General features: G+C 38.9%; 1 protein-coding gene across 1 annotated transcript; it reads left to right on the forward strand.

Annotated features, from left to right (window-relative positions):
- Positions 1–75: 75 nt before the first annotated feature.
- On the forward strand, positions 76–18,202 carry LOC132820266 (cytochrome c oxidase assembly protein COX11, mitochondrial). Its single transcript, XM_060832281.1, has 5 exons — positions 76–155; positions 4,005–4,399; positions 11,996–12,151; positions 14,436–14,561; positions 17,165–18,202. The coding sequence occupies exons 2-5, from the start codon at positions 4,085–4,087 to the stop codon at positions 17,345–17,347; spliced, it is 780 nt and encodes a 259-aa protein (XP_060688264.1). The 5' UTR covers positions 76–155; positions 4,005–4,084; the 3' UTR covers positions 17,348–18,202.
- Positions 18,203–20,194: the final 1,992 nt, after the last annotated feature.

The raw sequence follows: 20,194 nt of genomic DNA on the forward strand, positions 1-20,194 counted from the left end.
CCCATGGGAGTTGTAGTCCCATTAGCCGGCCGAGTGCACGTGATCTGCCCATGCGCAGCGACCGATTGGCTTTCTGGGTAATGTAGTCGGCCGGCGGCTGATGTACAGCGATGAAGGTTTTGCTGCTATGTGTGAACTCCGACCGTCGGAACAGGGTATTTGTTTTTATTCTGTATGTGCTTCTCATTGAGGCATGCGTTCAGTCTGCAAAGCCGTGGCCTTTTAGTGGTTAGGCAGAGGTAGTGGGGCCTGTAATGTTTCTGAGTGTCTCTGGGCCTGGGCCTGGGCCTGGGCCTTGGGTCAAGCTCCTCTGTCTGAGTGATGAGGGGGAGCTGTGAGATTGAATGAGTGGAGTTTGTAGTTAGTGCATGTTCACACTGGGACAGCAGCTTGGAATATTCATCACCTGGAGATTGGCAATGCTAGCTGTCATTAAGTCATCATTCTCACTTGTCTGCTGCCACTAAGTTAAAATTTATCAAATCTTGAACTTCACAAGAGAGCATCTCTTCCTTGTTCCAATAGCGAGTTAGTCAGGCCCATCTCCAACTGCAGTATCCTCATGACTTTCGGGTGAGATGTTCAACAGCTTTCCCAGTGAATTTAGAAACGCGGAAAAATAAAACTGCAGATGCTGGAATCCAATTAAACAAGCAAGTGGCTGGAAGAGCACGGCAAGCCAGGCAGCATCAGGAGGTGGAAAAGTCAACATTTCGGGTATAACCCTTCCTCAGGGCTGGGAGTGGGTGTAAGGGGAGCTGCAGATAAAGAGGGTGGGGGAGTAGGGTGGTGAGGTGGGGATAGGTGAACACAGGTAGAGGGTATAACCTGGTTGGTCAATGAGAGGAATGACCCTGACTAGTGGTCTTCTCAGTGAATATAGACAATCCTAAAGCAGTTATTTTCTGGAAAATTTAAAAGGAGTTCTACTTCCTAACCTGATCAATTAATACTTACTCCCTCTGTTAAGACCAGAAAAACAGATTCCCCAGTTTTGCATTACTAAAACAGCTTTTCTGTAGAAGAGTCATGTTGATCTTGAAATATTAACTTTATTTCTCTCACAACTACCAGAGCTAGTAAGTTTCTCCACCACTTTATTATTACTTTATGGAGCTTGCTTTGTGCAGATTGGTTGTGGGATTTTCTACTCAACAAAAATGCCTCTTCTTCACTATGACTTTGTTAGCTGTAAAGCACTTTGAGGTATCCTAGCATTTACAATAGAATTTTATAAGCAAGTACAAAGACATAAATTGCTATGGAGAAACTCAGTAGGCCAGCAGCATCTGTTGGAAGAAAGCAGAGTTAATATTCTTCAGAATTTACATTTATTTCAATTCAAGAGGCTTAACAAGGAAGGCAGATGAACTTAGGCCATGGTTAAGAACATAGGAATGGGACATCATAGCAATTGCAGAAATGTGGCTCAGGGATGGACAGGTTTGGCAGCTTAATGTTCCAGTATACAAATGCTACTGGAAGGACAGAAAGGGAGGCAAGAAAGGAGGGGCAACTAGGGTTAGGGAGAATCTAAAAGGTTTTTACAAATACATTAAAGGACAAAAGGGAGAGAATAGGGCCCCTCAAAGATCAGAAAGGGAGCCGCAGCAGATGGGGAAATATTAAACGATTGTTTTGCACAAGTGTTTGCTGTGGAAAAGGATATGGAAATATAAAATGTAGGGAACTAGATGGTAACATCTTGAAAAATGTCCATATTACAGAGGAGGAAGTGCTGGATATCATGAAATGCATAAAAGTAGATAAATCCCCAGGACCTGATCAGGTGTACCCGAGAACTCTGTGGGAAGGTAGGGAAGTGATTGCTGGGTCTCTTGCTGAGATATTTGTGTCATCAATAGTCGCAGGTGAAGTGCCAGAAGAATGGAGTTTGGCTAACATGGTGCCACTGTTTTAGAAAGGTGGTAAGGATAAGCCAGGGAACTACAGACCGGTGAGCCTGACATGGTGGTGGGCAAGTTGTTGGAGGGAATCCTGAGGGACAGGATGTCATGTATTTGGAAAGGCAAGGACTGATTAGGGATAGTCAAAATGGTTTTGTGCATGGGAAATCATGTCTCACAAACTTGATTGAGTTTTTTGAAGAAGTAACAAAGAGGATTGATGAGGGCAGAGCAGTGTATGTGATCTATATGGACTTCAGTAAGGCGTTTTTTCAAGGTTCCCCATGGGAGACTGATTAGCAAGGTTAGATCTCACAGAATACGGGGAGAACTAGCCATTTGGATACAGAACTGGCTCAAAGGTAGAAGACAGAGGGTGGTGGAGGGTTATTTTTCAGGCTGGAGGCTTGTAACCAGTGGAGTGCCACAAGGATCGGTGCTGGGTCCTCTACTTTTTGTCATTTACATAAATGATTAGGATATGGGCTTAAGAGGTATAGTTAGTAAGTTTGCAGATGACACCAAAATTGGAAGTGTAGTGGACAGCGAAGAAGATTACCTCAGATTACAATGGGATCTTGATCAGATGGGCCAGTGGGCTGAGGAATGGCAGATGGAGTTTAATTCAGATAAAAGCGAGGTGCTGCATTTTGGGAAAGCAAATCTTAGTAGGACTTATACACTTAATGGTTTTGTCCGAGGGAATGTTGCTGAACAAAGATACCTTGGAATGCAGGTTAACAGCTCCTTGAAAATGGATTCACAGGTAGAAAGGATGGTGAAGAAGGCGTTTGGTTTGTTTTCCTTTATTGGTCAGAGTATTAAGTATAGGAGTTAGGAGGTCATGGTGTGGCTGCAGAGGATATTGTTAGGCACTGTTGGAATATTCTGTACAATTCTGGTCTCCTTCCTCTCAGAAGGATGTTGTGAAACTTGAAAGGGTTCAGAAAAGATTAACAAGGATGTTGCCAGGGTTGGAGGATTTGAGCTATAGCGAAAGGTTGAATACATTGGGGCTGTTTTCCCTGGAGTGTCAGAGGCTGAGGGGTGACCTTTTAGAGGTTTCTAAAGTCATGAGGGGTATGGGTCGGATGAATAGATAAAGTATTTTCCCTCAGGTTAAGGGGTCCAGAACTAGAGGGCAAAGGTTTAGGGTGAGAGGGGAAAGATATAAAAGAGACCTAAGGGAGCAACATTTTCACATGGAGGGTGATACGTGTATGGAATGAGCTGCCAAACGATGTGGTAGAGGCTAGTACAGTTGCAACATTTAAAACGCACCTGGGTGGTTATATGAATCGGGAGGGTTTTTGTGGGCGGGTGCTGGCAAGTGGGACTAGACTGGGTTGGGATATCTGGTTGGCATGGAAGAGTTGTACCGAAGGGTCTGTTTCCATGCTGTACATCTCTATGATTCTATGACCCGGAACATTAATCTGCAGAATTGTGTGTACTTGCTGCATCAACATTTTGAACTTACCTGCATGTTTTAAATTTGTTTCATATCACTCTTCAATGAACTTACTTGAAAAGGAATAACTGAATTATACATCTGAATCTTACTCATTCATCTAACTTATTCATTTAAACATTAATCTAAATTCCCTACTTCTTTCTGTATAATTGCTTAACCCATTTTAAGATTTTATTAATCTTATGTAAATACATTGATGTGGGTTTAACCCATGGTGACCCATGCCATACCCAATATTGTACCCTTCCAGTGCCATTTTATAAGGTCATTGTTTGGGGGGGAAACACTTTATCCAACTTTACCCATGCAATGTTGAACAAGTGTTTTGAGCCCAAAAAGAACTTCATCCTTTGACTTTGAATCATTGTTTAAGGTGTAATTTAATATTTTTTGGCTTCACTAATGAGATGAAATACCTTTTTAGTGTGTTTTGCATCCTTGTTTACTGCTAACACATAACATTGATGAGAACTCTGGCCTTGTTAGTATTGTGGGACTGTCTTATTAAAAGTGGGCTGCATTTCACTTTGCAAGCATTATAGCATTTACTGTAGGTTATGATTCGTGTGTAATGTACTTATCAAAAAAGGGAAATGTGACAACATTTTGATATTGATTTCCAGATATTGCAGGAAGACTACTGCAATTAACATCCAAGAAGTAAAGATTACATATTAACACAACAGTCTGACTAACAATCAGCATGACTTGGTCCTGTTGGACAAGCGTGTCAAGACTGTATGTCATGTCTTCTTGTCATACCTGTGCACGAAGACTACAACAGTCTGGCTCACAAAGACTGTATTCAGTATTTAATCGATATACTCCTCGGAAACCAAGTTATCTGACTTTGCAACAGCCAATGCAAGGCATCAAGAACCAAAATCCTTTTACTCGGAGCCAGGAGGAAGCATGGAGGAAGAAGAATAAAACTGTGCTCACATATATAGCAGCAACAGCAATTGGAATGATTGGCATGTCGTATGCAGCTGTACCCCTCTACAGACTTTATTGTCAGGTCAGTAAAATCTCCTGTTTGTCCCTAATAACTAAGTTGATAGGATATTCAGACATTAACAAATGCAAATTACTTGTTTTTCACGCTGTTAAGTTAGTTTTGTTTTATTAATTCACTTTTGCTGGCTGACCAGAAATTATTGCCTTTCTGTAATTGTCGTTACAAAGGTGGTGATGAGCTACCTTCTTGAGCTACTGCTATATGTTGACCTCTAGTACCCTTAAGAAAGGAATTCCAGGATTTTGACTCAGCAACAGTGAAAGAATGGCAATGCATTTCCAAGTCAGGATGGTGAGTGACTTTGAAGGGAGTTTACAGGTGATGGTGTTCCCATGTATCTGCTGCTCTTATCCTTCTCGATGGTGGTGGTTATGAGTTTGCAAGGTGCTACCTAAGGAATTTTGATGAATTTCTGCAGTACATCTTATAGACAGTATGTTCTATGACTGAGCATTAGTAGCAGAAGGCGTGGGTGCTTGTGGATGTGGTGCCAATCAAGATGTCTGCTTTTGTCCTAAATGGTGTCAAGCTTCTTAAGCATTGTTAGAGCTACACTCATCCAGACAAGTGGGGAATATTCCATCCTGACTTATGCCTTGTAAATAGTGGACAGGCTTTGGGGAAACAGGAGCTGAGTTACTCACTGCAGTATTCCTAGATTCTGACCTTCTCTTGTAGCCACTGTGTATATGTGGCAGGTACAGTTGAGTTTCTAGTCAACGATAACCCCCAAGGAATTTGATTGTGGGAGATTCAGTGATGGTAACACCATTAACTGTCAACGAGTGGTGGTTAGATTGGCTCTTGTTGTTACTTGTTTGATAAGAATGTTGTTTGCCATCAATCCAAGCCAGGATTTTGTCCTTATTGCATTGGAACATGAACTATTTCAGTATCTGAGGAATCCCAAATGATGCTGAACATTATGCAGTCATCAACGAACATCCCCACTTCTGACCACCTGATGGACAAAAGGTCATTGATAAAGCAGTTGAAGACAATTGGGCTTCGGGGACATTATCCTAGGAAAATCCTGCAGAAATGTCCTGGAGCTGAAATGACTGACCTCCAACAACTACGATCATCATCTTTTGTGCCAAGTATAACTCCAACCAGCAGAGAGTTTGCCCTCTGACACCCATTGATTCCAATTTTGCTCAGGCTTCTTGGTGCCACACTGGTCAAATGTGGCATCGATGTCAAAGGCTACCACTGTCACCTCACCTCTGGAATTCAGCTCTTTTGGCCATGTTTGAATCAAGGTTGTATTGAGTCAGGAGCTGAGTGGCCTTGGCAGAACCGAAACTGGGCATCACTGAGCAAATTATTGCTGAGCAGGTGCTGATTGATAGCATTGTTGGTGACATCTTCCATCAATTTATGAGGATTGAGAGTTGACTGATGGGACAATAATTGGCTGGGTTGGATTTGTCCTTTATTTTTTGTGCAGGACATATCAGGGCAATTATCCACTTTCTCCGATAGATACCATCTTGGCTAGTGGAGTGGCAAGTTCTGGAGCACAACTCTTCAGTACTATTGCTGGAATATAGTCAGGGCCCATAGCCGTTCAAGTGTCCAGTACTTCCAACTGTAATTTGATGTCATGTGAAGTGAATCAATTTGGCAGAAGATTAAAATCAGTAATGCTGGGAACCACTGGAGGTGGCCGAATTGGATCATCCACTTAATGCCTCTGGCTTCAGATTGCTGCAAATGCTTTAGCCCGATCTTTTGCATTGAATTAGGCTCTTCCATCATTGTGGCTGAGGATACATGTGCAACCATCTCCTGGAGTAGTTGTGGCAGGACCTGTAGAGCTTAGATCTGATCTATTAGTTTTGAGATCACTTAGCTATGTTTATCATCTGTTTATGCTGTTTGGCATGTAAGTGGTACTTTTGGTAGCTTCAACAGGTTGACACCTCATTTTTCAGCCTGCCTGGTGCTGTTCCTGGCATGCACTCCTGTACTCTCCATTGAAGCAAGGTTGATCCCTGGCTTGATGGCAATGGTTTAGTGGGGTATATGCCAGGCCATGAAGTTGCAAATTGTGGCTGCTATTGATGGCCCACAGCAGCTCGTGGATGCCTGGTTGTATGTTGTTAGATGCATTTGAAGTTTCAAAATGTGTCCCATTTAACACCGTGATTGTACCACAAAACAGGATGGAAGTTATTCTCAATGTGAAGGTGGGACTTTGGTTCCACAAGGACGATGCGGTGGTCACTCTTATCGATACTGTCATGGACAGGTGCATCTGCAGCTGACAGATTGGTAAGGATGAGGTCAAGTATGTTTTTCCCACTTGTTGGTTCTGTCACCACCTGCCACAGACTCAATGTAGTAGCTGTATCCTTTAGGATCTGACCAGCTCAATTAGTAGGCTGTTGCTGAGCATTGTAATCTCCCACCCAGAGTGCATTTTGCACCCTTGCCACCCTTATTGCTTCCTCCAAGTGCTGTTCAATATGAATGAGTACTGATTTATCAGCTGAGGTAGGACAATATGTGGTAATCAGCAATAGTTTCCTTGCTCATGAGATTTCAAGGGGTCCAGAGTCAGTGTTGAGAACTGCAGGGCAACTCCCTCCCGATTGTATACCACTGTACTTCCACCTCTGCTGGATCTGCAGAGTCAGAAATCAGGTTATAGTCCAATAGGTTTATTTGAAATCATAAGCTTTCAGAGCATAGCCCTTTCATCTGGTGAAGTGAGATTGAAGCACACAGAACACAGAATTTATGGGCAGAGAGAGATCAAAAGATCGTACAAATGTTGAGAGTGGAGTTTCAAATAGCAAGTATCTACAGGTGACCAAGAGTGTTAGACAGTGTGAGTAAACTGTCAACAGCTGAATAACAAGCGAATGGATGACCAATAATCTGACTAAATGAGGTCGAGAGATAATTACAAAAAATTAAAAATGAGGTGGTGCTGGAGATAAACTAAATGACCAGTCTGATTAAAGGTCATCCCTTCACTTGTTATTCAGCTGTTTGCACTTTGCTCATACCATCTACCACTCTTGGTCGCCTGCAGAGGCTTATTATTTTACATTCCGCTCACACCATTTATGTGATCTTTTGATCTCTCTGCCCATACATTGTGTTCTGTGTACTTCTCTCTCACGTCACCAGATGAAGGGACTACACTCCGAAAGCTTGTGATTTCAAATAAACCTGTTGGACTATAACCTGGTGTGTGATTTCTGACTTTGTCCACCGCAGTCCAACACTGGCCCCTCCATATCAGGATCTGTACTGCCGGTAGGACAGGAAATATCTAGGGAAGGTGTTTGGAAAATTGTCTGTAAGGTATGATTCCATGACTAATTTGATTTGAGTTTTTTGAGGAAGTGACAGAGAAGATTAACGAAGGCAGAGCAGTGAACATTGTCTATATGGACTTCAGCTAGGCATTTGATAAGGTTCCTCATGGTAGACTTGTTAGCAAGGTTAGATCACATGGAATCCAGGGAGAACTAGCCATTTGGATATAAAATTGGTTTGAGGGTAGGAGACAGAGTGGTGATGCAGGGTTGTATATTGGACTGGAGGCTTGTGACCAGCGATGTACCGCAAGAAACAATGCTGGGTCCACTGCTTTTTGTCATTTATATAAATGATTTAATGTGAATATCAAAGGAATGGTTAATAAGTTCACAGATGGCACCAAAATTGGTGGCGTAGTGGACAGTGAAGAAAGTTACCTCGGAGTATAATGTAACCTTGATCAGATGGGCCACTAAGCTGAAGATTGGCACATGGAGTATAATTTTGAAAAATGTGAGTTGTTGCAATTTGTTAACGCAAATCGGGGCAAGACTTATACAGTTAATGATAGGGTCCTGGAGAGTGTTGCCGAACAGAGATTTTGGGTTGCAGCTTTGTAATTCCATGGAAGTGGCATCACAGATAGATAGGGTAGTGTAGAGGCATTTGGTACACTTCCTTTACTGGTCAACGCATTGAGTGTGGGATAATGGGATGTCGTGTTGCAGTTGTACAGAACATTTATTAAGCCACTTTTGGAATACTGCGTTCAATTCTGTTTCCCTGCTACATGAAGGATGTTGTTAAACTTTAAAAGATGCAGAAAAGCTATACAAGGATGTTGCCACTGTTGAGGGTTTGAGCAATAGGGAGAGGTTGAATAGGGTGGGACTGTTTTCCCTGGAGTGTCGGAGGCTGAGGGGCGACCTTATAGAGATTTATAAAATCATGAGGGGCAAGGATAGCTTGAATAGCCAAGGTTTTTTTCCCAGGTGGGGGAAGTTCAAAACTAGAGGGCATAGGTTTAAGGTGAGAGGAGAAAGATTTAAAAGGGACCTAGGGGGAACCTTTTTACAGAGAGGTTGGTTCATGTATGGAATGAGCTGCCAGATAAAATAGTGGAGAAAAGTACAAATACAATATTTAAAAGGCATCTGGATTGGGTGCATGAATAGGAAGGGTTTAGAGGGATATAAGCCAAATGCTGGCAATGGGACTAGATTAATTTAAGATGCCTGGTAGGCATGGAAGAGTTGAACCGAAAAGTCTGTTTCCATGCTGCACAATTCTATGACTCTGGTTGCTTGATTAATCTGCGAGACAGTTTTCCCAATTTTGGTAGTAGCCTTAGTCATTAGGAGGACTTTACAGAATTGACTGGGCTATTTCTGCAGTTGTCTTTTCTAATGTCTAGGTCGATACCAGGCGGTCCTTCCGATTTAATTTGTTTGTTGAGATTTTGTAGCAATTGATAGTGGCTTGCTAGATTATTTCAGAGGGCATTTGAGAGTCTACCATAGCTCCATGGGTCTGGCGTCACCTGTAGGCCAGTCCAAGTGAGGAAGACAGATTTCCTTCCTGAAGGACCTTTGTGAGTCAGATGGATTTTTGTTTTTGACAGTTGACAATTGTTAATGATCTTCAGTAGGTCCTTAATTCCAGATATTCTTAATTGAAAAATGTTGCTATCTGCCAAGGTGAGATTCAAGCCAAGGAAGATCTCTCCAGAAGTTTAGCTGAATTTCTAGAAAATAGTCAAACCGTCATACCACTAAAGCCATTGCCTCCCGTGTCTTATTTTTAAAGTAAAATGGTCAAACAGCTAACTGGGCATGTCAAAGCTCGTGGACTGATATTAGATACTGCTCTTGACTGACTGTTGCAAAACATCTTCGTGGTGAGACCGTCTTGTTAGTAGTAAATGACTCGCGAGGTGAAATCCAGAACATTGAGCAGCTCAGGCCTGTGCTCACTCGAGTTCAGAAAAATGCAATCTAATTGAGGTACATAAGGCAATAAAGGGGTTTGGAAAGGTAGACATTTAACAGGTGTTCCCTCTTGTAGGGCAAACTAGGACAAGAGGACATAGTTTTTGGCTGAGGATTGGCAGATTTAAAATGGACACGAGGAAGGATTACTTCTCTCCTCGGGTGAATCTGTGGAATTTCCAACCTCACAGTGTGGTGGATGCTGGGTTATTGAATAAATTCAAGGAAGAGTTTGAAAGATTTTTTAAATTAATAATTGGTTAAATGGTTGTGGAGAGTGGGCAGGGAAGTGGAGTTAAAGCTGAGATGAAATTAGACATGATTGTACTGGGTTCGAGGGCCTGAATTGCCGCCTCCTGCTCCTAGTTCTTATGATCTCATGTAAAATATTTTATAATACAAATACAAAAACCAGAGCAATTCCCTGTCTCACCCCAAATAAATTAAATGCTGGAAATAATTGAGGGGTCACATATGTTAGGTCTCAAATGTGAGACTCATGAGACCTAGCAGAAACAATATAAGGTGCATCAGAGTTGATCATGGACAGAGTTCAGACAGAAAGAATATAGAAATCATAGAATCCCCACAGTGTGGAAATAGGCTATTTAGCCCATTGAGTCCAAACTGACCGTCCAAAGAGCATCCCACCCAAATCTAATCCCCCAGTCCTAACCCTGCCATTCTGCATTTACCATGACTACTCCACCTATCTTGCACATCACTGGACAGTATGGGCAATATAGCATGGCCAATGCCCCTAACAAGCACATGTTTGGACTGTGGGAGGAAACCCAAGCAAGCATAGCCGTGGCTGGAATCGAGCCCGGGTCCCTGGCACTGTGAGGCAGCAGTGCTAACCACTGCAGCCCATAGATGCATCTATTTTGTTTCTTTAAATATAATTAGCTATACTTCATTCCTAATAGAGAAAGTAAAAGCTAGAAGGTGAAAAATTCCTGGAGAATAAATTCTTACAGACTTATGACAAACAAAAATCACTTCTCCCTAATCAGGTTCCACGGCAGCTTTTCTCCTGGAAAAGTGGCCATCATCTTTCTGCAGCCAACACCAATTACTCATTTTTCATCAGTAATGATGAGATGGAGTGGTTGTTATGCTTACCTCCCCCAAAAAGAACATTATTCCTGAAGTTATTTATTGCATGCAGAGCCTCCTGATGTTGTGGTGATGCAAGATGCTGCATTGATGTTTGTTTTTTGTTAGAACGAGAAACAAAATGGTCTGCTTCGTGGGAGTTCAGTATCAGTACTTGTGAAGGATAATGAAATGCAAATGATTTAGTATGTTGACCTTAAGAGTTCAGCAGAATCCATAATTCTAATTAAAGTAAGTTTCTAATAGGAACTGCAGTCTAAAATAGTAAATCAGAAAAATAATGTTAGAATGCTCAGTACTTCTTGGTCTTAAATTACACTAATAAATATGACAATGCAAAAATGGAAGAACTGAAAGGAGCAGTGATATTAATTTGATGTTATAAAGGAGTCCCATTACAGTTCATGCTAATAGCATAACTGCTGGGTCAATTGTCATTTTTAATTATGAGATGAAGATCTTTGATTAAGAAAAAGTATCAAATAATTTTGGCAGTTGTGAGTATATGGAATTAGGTCAAAGTTTGACCGAAATCTAATTAAATTGTGAAAATAGACTCAAGGAGCTAAATAACCAAGGTTATTTGTTCCCATTAATGCTTCTTTCTTCTTAGAGTTGGGTTTAATTCTGTAAGGTGATGCCATTCATGTGTTAAAAACTACATTGTTTTTGATGTTTTTGAAATGAATATTTACGAAGAGATGGTGATGGCAGTGAATGTTGTGAGATAATCCTTTTGTAGGGCATTACATTTTTCGGTCTTGCTCAAATCAAATCCATAAAACTTTTGCCAGTAATGTTAACAAAACAAGTTAATTGGCTGACCTATTGTTAAGTCAACTCATCTCGGTGTTTAAAATAAAAGTTAGCATGGAATTTTTGTCATAGAAAATCACAGGTAGATGTTAAGTTTTATTTTTGTTAAAAGTAATCTTTATGAAACTGGTGTAGTAAGAGTTAAATAATTGGAACAGTTACAATGCAGTAGTGAGGCAAGGTGGTTTTACAGGTTGCAATGCTAAGACACATATTTATCTGTGATGCATTTTCATTTTATGTGCCAAAACAAAAAATGCTAAATCAGAAACTATCACGGCATATCAACTATCAGTGTTTGGTCAACAGTGCTGCATAAAATGTTAAATATCAGAATTTCCAAACTTTAAGAAGTATTCTTCCGTCAAACATTTTAGCATTGGTTGTCTATTTTCAGGCTACAGGACTAGGAGGGACTGCAGTAGCTGGTCACGATATGGATCAAGTAGAAACCATGGAACCCGTGAAGGATCGAATCATTAAAGTCACTTTCAATGCAGATGTCCACGCCAGTCTGCAATGGAATTTTAGACCTCAGCAAACTGAAATCTATGTGAGTTGAAACAAGTAGAGCTCTTATAGATCTGAATCTGTAGTACAAGCAGTGATACCAAATAAGTTCAATGATGATATATTTTCCTGACTACTCAGGCCAAAAATGATTCACAGCAGGCTTTATCATTAACAGAAGAAATATCTATTTATTGTAATTAAACGTTATTATTAATATAGCATTATAGAATCCCTACAGTGTGGAAACAGGCCCTTCGGTCCAACAAGTCCACAACGACCCTCTGAACAGTAACCCACCCAGACCCATTCTCCTACGACTCTACATTTATTCTTGACTAATGCACCTAACCTACACATCCCTGACCACTATGGGCAATTTAGCATGGCTAATTCACCTACCCTGCACATCTTTGGATTGTGGGAAGAAACCGAAGCACCCAGAGGAAACCCATGCAGACACAGGGAGAATGTGCACAGACAGTCGCCCAAGGCGGGAATCAAACCCGTGTCCCTGATGCTGAGGCAGCAGTGCTAACCACTGAGCCACCATGCCGCCAGACTACCATATATGACAGAGAAAAGGAAAGGATTACTACGCCACAATAATGCAATTTAAAATGTATTTTCTTAAACTCCAAAATACACACATTCATAAATAAAATAGACAAATGGCAAAATCAAAAGGATTTAAGACAAATATTGTGGGTGGCAAAATATGGACAAGAAATCATTTTCTAGAGCTCCAAGTCCAGATGACAAGGGTGGGAAAATTGTTTCTCAATTCTTTGGATTTTAGCAATGATGACATGTTTTTGTCCAAAGAACAGTGGTCATTTATCAAATCAATGAATGATCAGATGGGCTGAGGTCTTGTCTTACACTAGAATTGTTTCTTCTAATTTTTTTTTTGTCTTTCACTCTCTGAGAAAGGAGATAAATATTTTGCATTTGCAAGTTCTGGATTTTTCTGGTTGTACAGCTCTCTCAAGCCTTTAGCAAACTGCAGTTTGACAAATGTGGTCAAGCAGCTTCTCCTTAACTCAGAAATTCCTGGTGATGTTCTGTGTTAATGATTCTAACCATATTGTTGCTCTTGGAGCAACAAAGTCTTTTATAGCTAACAATGTGCATCATTTGATTTTTCAAGTCACAAACTTTCCTGGCATTTCAGTTATGTAGCAGTCTCCAACTTTCATTCCAGTTTATAGTTCAAAAAGGAAATGTATGTAGTTCCTTACATTTACCTTTGTCCCAGAAAGAATTCTGAGGTAGAAAGATCAAATTTCACAACCATTTTAGAGAAAAAGAATGTTTCTCATCTTTATCCTAAAAGAACAGCCCCTGATTTTTAAACAGTAAACCTTAACTCTGGACCATCCCGCAAACGAAACATCCTTTCACCTTACCAAGACTGTTCAAGATTTTTCTAACGTGAATCAAATCCTACCAAACCCCTAGTCATCTAAACTTCACTGGGAGCAAGTCCAGTTTGTTCAACTTTTTTTTTAAATATGTAAAACCATTTACTTGTATCAATCTATTAAACCTCCTCTAAACTGCCTCCAATGGTCCAATTTACATGCTTCCTTAAAGAATAAGACCAAAATTTCATGCGTCATTCGAAATCTGGTCTTATCAATGCCCTGTATAACATCCTTTACTTTAGTTCAATTCAAGTCATAATGAAGGCTAGTATTCCATTAGCATTCTCAATTACCTGCATACCTATATGATAGCCTTTTGGGATTCGAGAGCCGGAACACCTAGATCTCTCTGCACATCAAAATTCTCGAGCAATTGTCCATTTAGTAATACTGTAAGTTTATATTCATTCTTTCAAAGTGAACAGCTTCATGTTTTCCCCTTTTTTTTTGCGCCTATTTATCTGCAAAGATGGGATTTAATTATGAGCAAATCGCTATTCATATGAGCTAATACTGGAATCATGAATGCGTGTTTCTATGTTTGTTCCAGTGTTTAAATTAACAAGATAAATTATACCAAGGAAACAGACCAGGCCTGGATGTTTTGATTCCCTAGACATGAGATCAACAAAATTGAGACTAATAAATCCATTTGAAGATCCATGAGCATATATGGATCTTGTGCAAATGTTGTACACACTGTCGTTTGCCACTGTTTGTGAAATTCCTGTTATGTTGTCAAGGTAGCACTGTTGTATAATATGGACCATAACGTTTTTGAATAGCTGATAGGTTTCTTGAATTCCATGCCTTCTAATTATTAATACATGTGCAGCAGTACTAATGAGTAAGAGAGTTATTTTAAGTGAGAATGTTATCTTTGTTTTAATTTCATCCCAGGTTGTTCCTGGAGAAACAGCCTTGGCATTCTATAAAGCGAAAAATCCTACTGACAAACCAGTCATTGGTATTTCTACTTACAATGTTGTACCGTTCGATGCAGGACAGTATTTCAATAAAATACAGGTATGAATAAAATTAGTCACATGCTAGAAGTAAAAGATTTTTGAAACGCTTTTGTTAAATTTCATATTTTCAGTGAGAGTTCCAGATGTGGGGCAGATTCAGGTGACCTTTATTGTGGTTTATAGCTCAATCACAATATACAGCAAAAAAGACAAACCAAAAGCTTCAGAATGTCTTAAATTATACAATTTACACAGTGTATTCCCCCCCCCCCCCCGCCGCTTTGATTATTATTGGTCAGCAGCATTGGGCTATCCATCTATAATTGGCTCTCCACACAGCAATTTAAGCTTGCTTCAGCAAAACAACAAATAAATGGACAGGCTTATCTTTCAGGATGTCTTCCAGACACTTATCATCTTTCCTGAGGTTTTTCACAATGGATACTGTATTCAGGTAACATTTGCCAGCCATACCACGTTAACTGCCAATTAATTCAGTATTTGCCTATTATTTCTCATTACAGGAAATAGAAAAGAATATTGATTTTAATCAGTTCTAACAAAGTTACATGATTAGGTGATTGTTAGAATTCTAATGTTAGAATTCTTGAGCTAACAAGTTGTGTCTTAATGTGTTCATTCAGTCCACATTTCAAAGTCTGTTAATCTCTGCATTCATTTTCTCTAGGCAGTGATAAGCGGTATTTACTATATGAATACTGTTTGAATCTTTGTGATGCATCAGCTGCAACCTTGAGTTGCTATTGTTAATGTTATTATCTATGTCTTATGTGTAAGTTGAATCAAGTTAAATGTTATTATCTATGCTTTATGCACATTCAGCAACCTAGAAATGTTACTGTTAGCCTTGTTCTGCCACACTAGCCAAGGGCAGCCGTTGGCCATTCTGTGTTTCTCAGTTATGGGCAGCCCTACCAACTTTCATGCAATCTTCTGATTTTAACTACTGTGACTACAAATGCATTTTTACTTTCCTAAGGCAGTACTTTTTATGTCATTGTGTGGGTTTGGTTTCTGCACACTCAAAGACCCTGTGCAAATACTGACACGTTTCCAGGGACTGCTTGTTTGTCTTAGAACGGTGTTTAATATTAAAGACACTGTAGAAATGCAAGTAATTCTTATGGTTTATATATTTTATTAAAGCTCTTGCCTTACACATCTCATCTCCTCAGACCTAGAATTGCAGTTTAGTCAGTTCGTTTCAACAAGATATGGTATTGTAAAGTCTGTGGAACAAATATTCAAAACAAACTGCCCATCTTATTGGGTATCTTTGTATTAATTAATTTCAGCAGTACCTTACAGCTATGGTTTAGCCTGAGAACAAGTCTGCAGCCATCTGGCCTTGTACATCATTTTGCAAATGGTTAGCCATTTTGAAAATTTAGTTGAGGTGACATTCTCCCAGGGCCAAGTGGTGCTGGGTCAGCTCTCATTCAGTCTACAATTACTGTATCCATTGCAATCAGTTGAGTCATCCTAAGCACAAGGACTCGTTCCCAGTCTCTGCCATCATTGGAGTAAGCAAAAAGTGAGGACACCCAGCATGGTAATTCAGCATTCTTTTTCAGTCTTGTTTTAAGTAATGCTTTTCTATTTCCTTAAATCACTCTCCAATTTTTAAAAAAAAAGCTTTGCAGCTCATGTGATGCATGCAATATCTCTAGCACAAAAAATCAAATGTTGCGTTCTTCTGATACACAATAGCAATAAAATATTAAAGAAAATTCACTATTCTTTGAACAATAATTTGTATGTATTACAGCCTGTAGATCTGAACTTCTAGTTTTTGTAGCGTCAGAACTTCACTGTTGTAGTGTAATCAAATCGAATGATAAGGTTTCATTACAATTAGCTCCACTCAGTTTTAAAATGTGATTACGTTGTTGTAATTTATGTGGTAGTCGTGGATAAAGAAGGCCTCTCACCCTTTCAATGGAGAAAAAGTGCCCTTTCCCATCATCCCTTATCTTTCCAAAGTGCAGTATCTAATGTTTGTGAATAATTTTCATTTTATTACTGTGACCACCAGACCTTGAAGTATTTTCCACAAATTGATCACACTTAATTTGAAGACCAGCTTCCTGAAATTAGTCTCCAGTTTTCTTTTCTTATTTAACCTTGCCATTATTATTACACTGTACGATTTAATTTGACATAAATATATAGGTTAACCTTTTGTTTTAGCATGTTTAGGTTTCTGTTCAGTTAATTCCCATTGAGGTTGAAAAACCTAACTTGTAGGACAGTCCTTTGGCACTAAAAATTGGTGTATCTTTGCATATTCCCCAGAGTTCAAAAGTCTCTCCATCTCTGTGATTCTGAACTGGACTCAATGATCAAGTTGTAGTTTGACCAGGGAAATGTACAGAGAGAAACCAATGCTGTTTTTCAGGTGATTCGTCAAGTAGCATCCATTATGACAATTTGTGTTACTATTTCACAATACTTGCTGCTCTTCATTCCCTGCTTCAGTATTCTTACCAAAGCAGGAGCTAAAATTGATTGAGAATGACGTTGTGAACTTAAGAGGTGGAGATATAATGGTAGTAGAATCCTTTATCCCTTCTATATGCTTGATCTAATATGTATTGGTAAAAGATCTACTAACTTTCATCTACAATGCCTTTCTTTCAGTGTTTCTGTTTTGAAGAGCAACGGTTGAATCCCCATGAAGAAGTGGATATGCCAGTTTTTTTTTATATTGACCCTGAATTTGCAGAAGATCCAGGAATGGCACGAGTAGACACAATCACACTCTCTTACACATTCTTTGAGGCAAAAGATGGTCAGAATCTACCTCTACCTGGATATAATTAACTAAAAAGGGCTTTGAAGACCAAGTTAATTTAGAGTGTTATGCTAATTTACAGTATATCAGATGGTTGCACCAGTAATATTCAGTGTTGTGATTCCTAAAGAAGTGATTCAGGCAAAACAATGTAATAACAAACAATAATTTCATAGGCATACAAGGCAATTTGAATAGAAATCAAAATGAAGAATCAAAGAATAAAGACTTTGGAAAGTGCATAACCAAGCTTGTAATTCAAAGGAATTTCAAAATGTTTTCCAAGATTGCAACAATCTATCATGCAAACATCTTGGTAGGAAGTTGAGAGGTTGAATGTTTCTCTCTCTCTCCAAAGGTCTTGCCAGACCTGCTGATTTTCTCCAATATTTTCTGTTTTTATTTCAGATCTGCAGCAACTATACTACTTTGCTTTCATCTGGTTAGGACCTTTTGATATACCTTTGCATTCATGCATTAACAGTTATAATTTCAAATAGAAAATATTGAAAATGTTCTGTTTTTCCCAATTCATCAATGTAATAATAAAGAAGGTTTGTGGACTGGATACCATTAGTGCATCTGATAAATGTACACCCTGACCATGTACTTTCAATGAGATATGAATAAATTGTTTTGACATAGTAGACATTAACTGAGATCTGACTATAAAGTTACCAAAGTTGGCAACTATGTAGCTCAGGATTCATGACTTTTGCAAGACTTAGGCAAAAAGGAAAGGTGGAGGGTTACCCCTAATAATGTACGGAGGGGGGAAACTGCAGTGGAGAGAAAGGATCTTGAAAAATCAAAACCTAAAATCAATTTGGATGTAAAATTAAAACAATAAAGGTCAAAAAACGAGTGTAAGTGGTAATTAAAGTTGCAGTGTTGGACAGATTATATAGAAGTACTCAGGGAATTGAGCATAATATATAGTTTGCAGATAATATAAAGGTAGGAGGAGGATTAAATATTTGCAAGGGGGTATAAATATATTAAGTGAGATGGAGAACAACAAAGCAAATGGAATATAATGCAGAGAAGTGAGGAATTATTCACTTTGGTGGGAAAATAGAAAAGCAGAATATATTTTTAGTATTGGTAATCAGATGGAAGTCTGTGATCTTGGACACAAGTCACAAAGTTAACTTGTGATTCAGCAAGAATTAGGACAGCATGTTGGCCTTTATAATAAAGGTGTTAGAATTAAACATTTTTAAAAATTCTTACTGCAGTTACATAGAGCCTTGAGGCCACACTTGACGGCGTACTTTGTGCAGTTTTGGTTTCCTTACCTAAAGAAGAATATATTTGCCTTAGAAGAGGTTGTAACAAACATTCACTAGACTGACTGCAAAGATGAACTGATAGTCTACGTAATTTTTCCCCATACGTCAAAGCCTATTTTCTCTAAATTTTAGATGAATGAGTGCTCTTCTTAATTGAAATGTGGGAACTGCTTAGAAAGTTTGACTGGATAGATGTTAGGAGAATGTTTTGTCTGGCTGGAGTGCTTAGATCTAGGAGACATAGTCTCAGACCAAAGGTCAACAACAACTTATGACGGGAGTGATCAAACATTCTTTCAAACAGTTGTGAATATCTGGAATTGTCAACCAAAGGGCAATCCTCAGTTATTGTGTACATTCAAGGCTCAGTTGAGTATTTGTGTACTGAGGGTTTTAAAGGTCTCTGAATATTATTGGAAAGTAGAATTGAGATAGAAGTTAAGTCATGATCTCAGTGATTGGTACAGAAGGCTTAAAGGAATAAATGGCCATCCTTTCTGCAAAATGTTCATTTTTATATTTTCAAAACATTCTGGACATATTAATATTTTTATAAACATAACTGATGTAGGTGTTGTTTGCTTTTAATAAGCTTAAATTTGCTTTTCTTAACTGATGTATAATTTTGAGTATTATACTGTGTTTACATTTTTCTAACTAGATTGATCACCTTTACAAGATATTAAGGAGTAGAGAGAGAGGAATTATTTCTGTATTTCAAGACTATAGGTCACAGTTTCAAAAAAATAGTCTGGCCTTTCAATAATGAAAACATACAAACATCCCAAGAGTGATTTGAGGTTCAGAACTCTCTCCCATAAACAGTAATTGGTGCTGGGACACTTGTTAAATTTAAATCTGTGTTTGATAGATTTTTGTTACCCAAAATTATTAAGGGATTAGAGGCAAAGATAGGTTGTGTTACAGATAAATCATGATTTTGATTTCTCTCCACTGTCCTGGACCTTAAATGTCAACATTGTACCTTGGCAAACAGAAACAGGCGCTGTCCTTGACATGGGCTGAGAATATTTTAAAGTTAACAGCTGCTTCTGCTTTTAATGCTTCTATTTTATGTAATTATTTCAAATTTTCTTTTTAATTGCTACTTTACCTTAGTTGGATATATTGGCAAATTAAGCATTTATTGACCCGACTATGAGACTCCTCTTTTTCATTTAGATTTTGCGGCAACATTGACAGATTATATATCTCATCCATTTAATGCTTTGTGCATGGACCAATTTATGCTTTAAATCAGCCTGCTATTCTGTATAATTTATCCAAATTGTTCTGTAGTTCTTAAGCTTCCTCCTCCAAATCGACATTCCCTTATATTTTGGTAAATCTAAATCTGATCATGTTATGTTTAATTGTTTAATCCAAGTAATTTGTGTAGGACAAAGCATAGTGATTCTAATGCTGAGCCCATTAAATATTCTGCCCAACATTACCCAGACAAGTATGGCTCGATCCAAAGACCACGAGGCTACAATGATAAATATCTCTTATTTCCAGAAATTGTTAGAATTGCAAACCTTTGTACTATTAATGGTCTAATGCCAGCTGCTAATCACTTAATGT

The sequence above is a fragment of the Hemiscyllium ocellatum genome, chromosome 11 (genome assembly GCF_020745735.1).
Source record: "Hemiscyllium ocellatum isolate sHemOce1 chromosome 11, sHemOce1.pat.X.cur, whole genome shotgun sequence".
In the NCBI taxonomy this organism is placed as follows: Eukaryota; Metazoa; Chordata; class Chondrichthyes; order Orectolobiformes; family Hemiscylliidae; genus Hemiscyllium; species Hemiscyllium ocellatum.

Bases quoted from the DNA above. Each gene is read 5' to 3' on its own strand.
- LOC132820266 (XM_060832281.1), top strand. From the start codon at position 4,085: ATGACTTGGTCCTGTTGGACAAGCGTGTCAAGACTGTATGTCATGTCT. The intron at 4,400-11,995 runs GTCAGTAAAATC...GTCTATTTTCAG, and splicing joins TCTACAGACTTTATTGTCAG to GCTACAGGACTAGGAGGGAC. The intron at 12,152-14,435 runs GTGAGTTGAAAC...ATTTCATCCCAG, and splicing joins CTCAGCAAACTGAAATCTAT to GTTGTTCCTGGAGAAACAGC.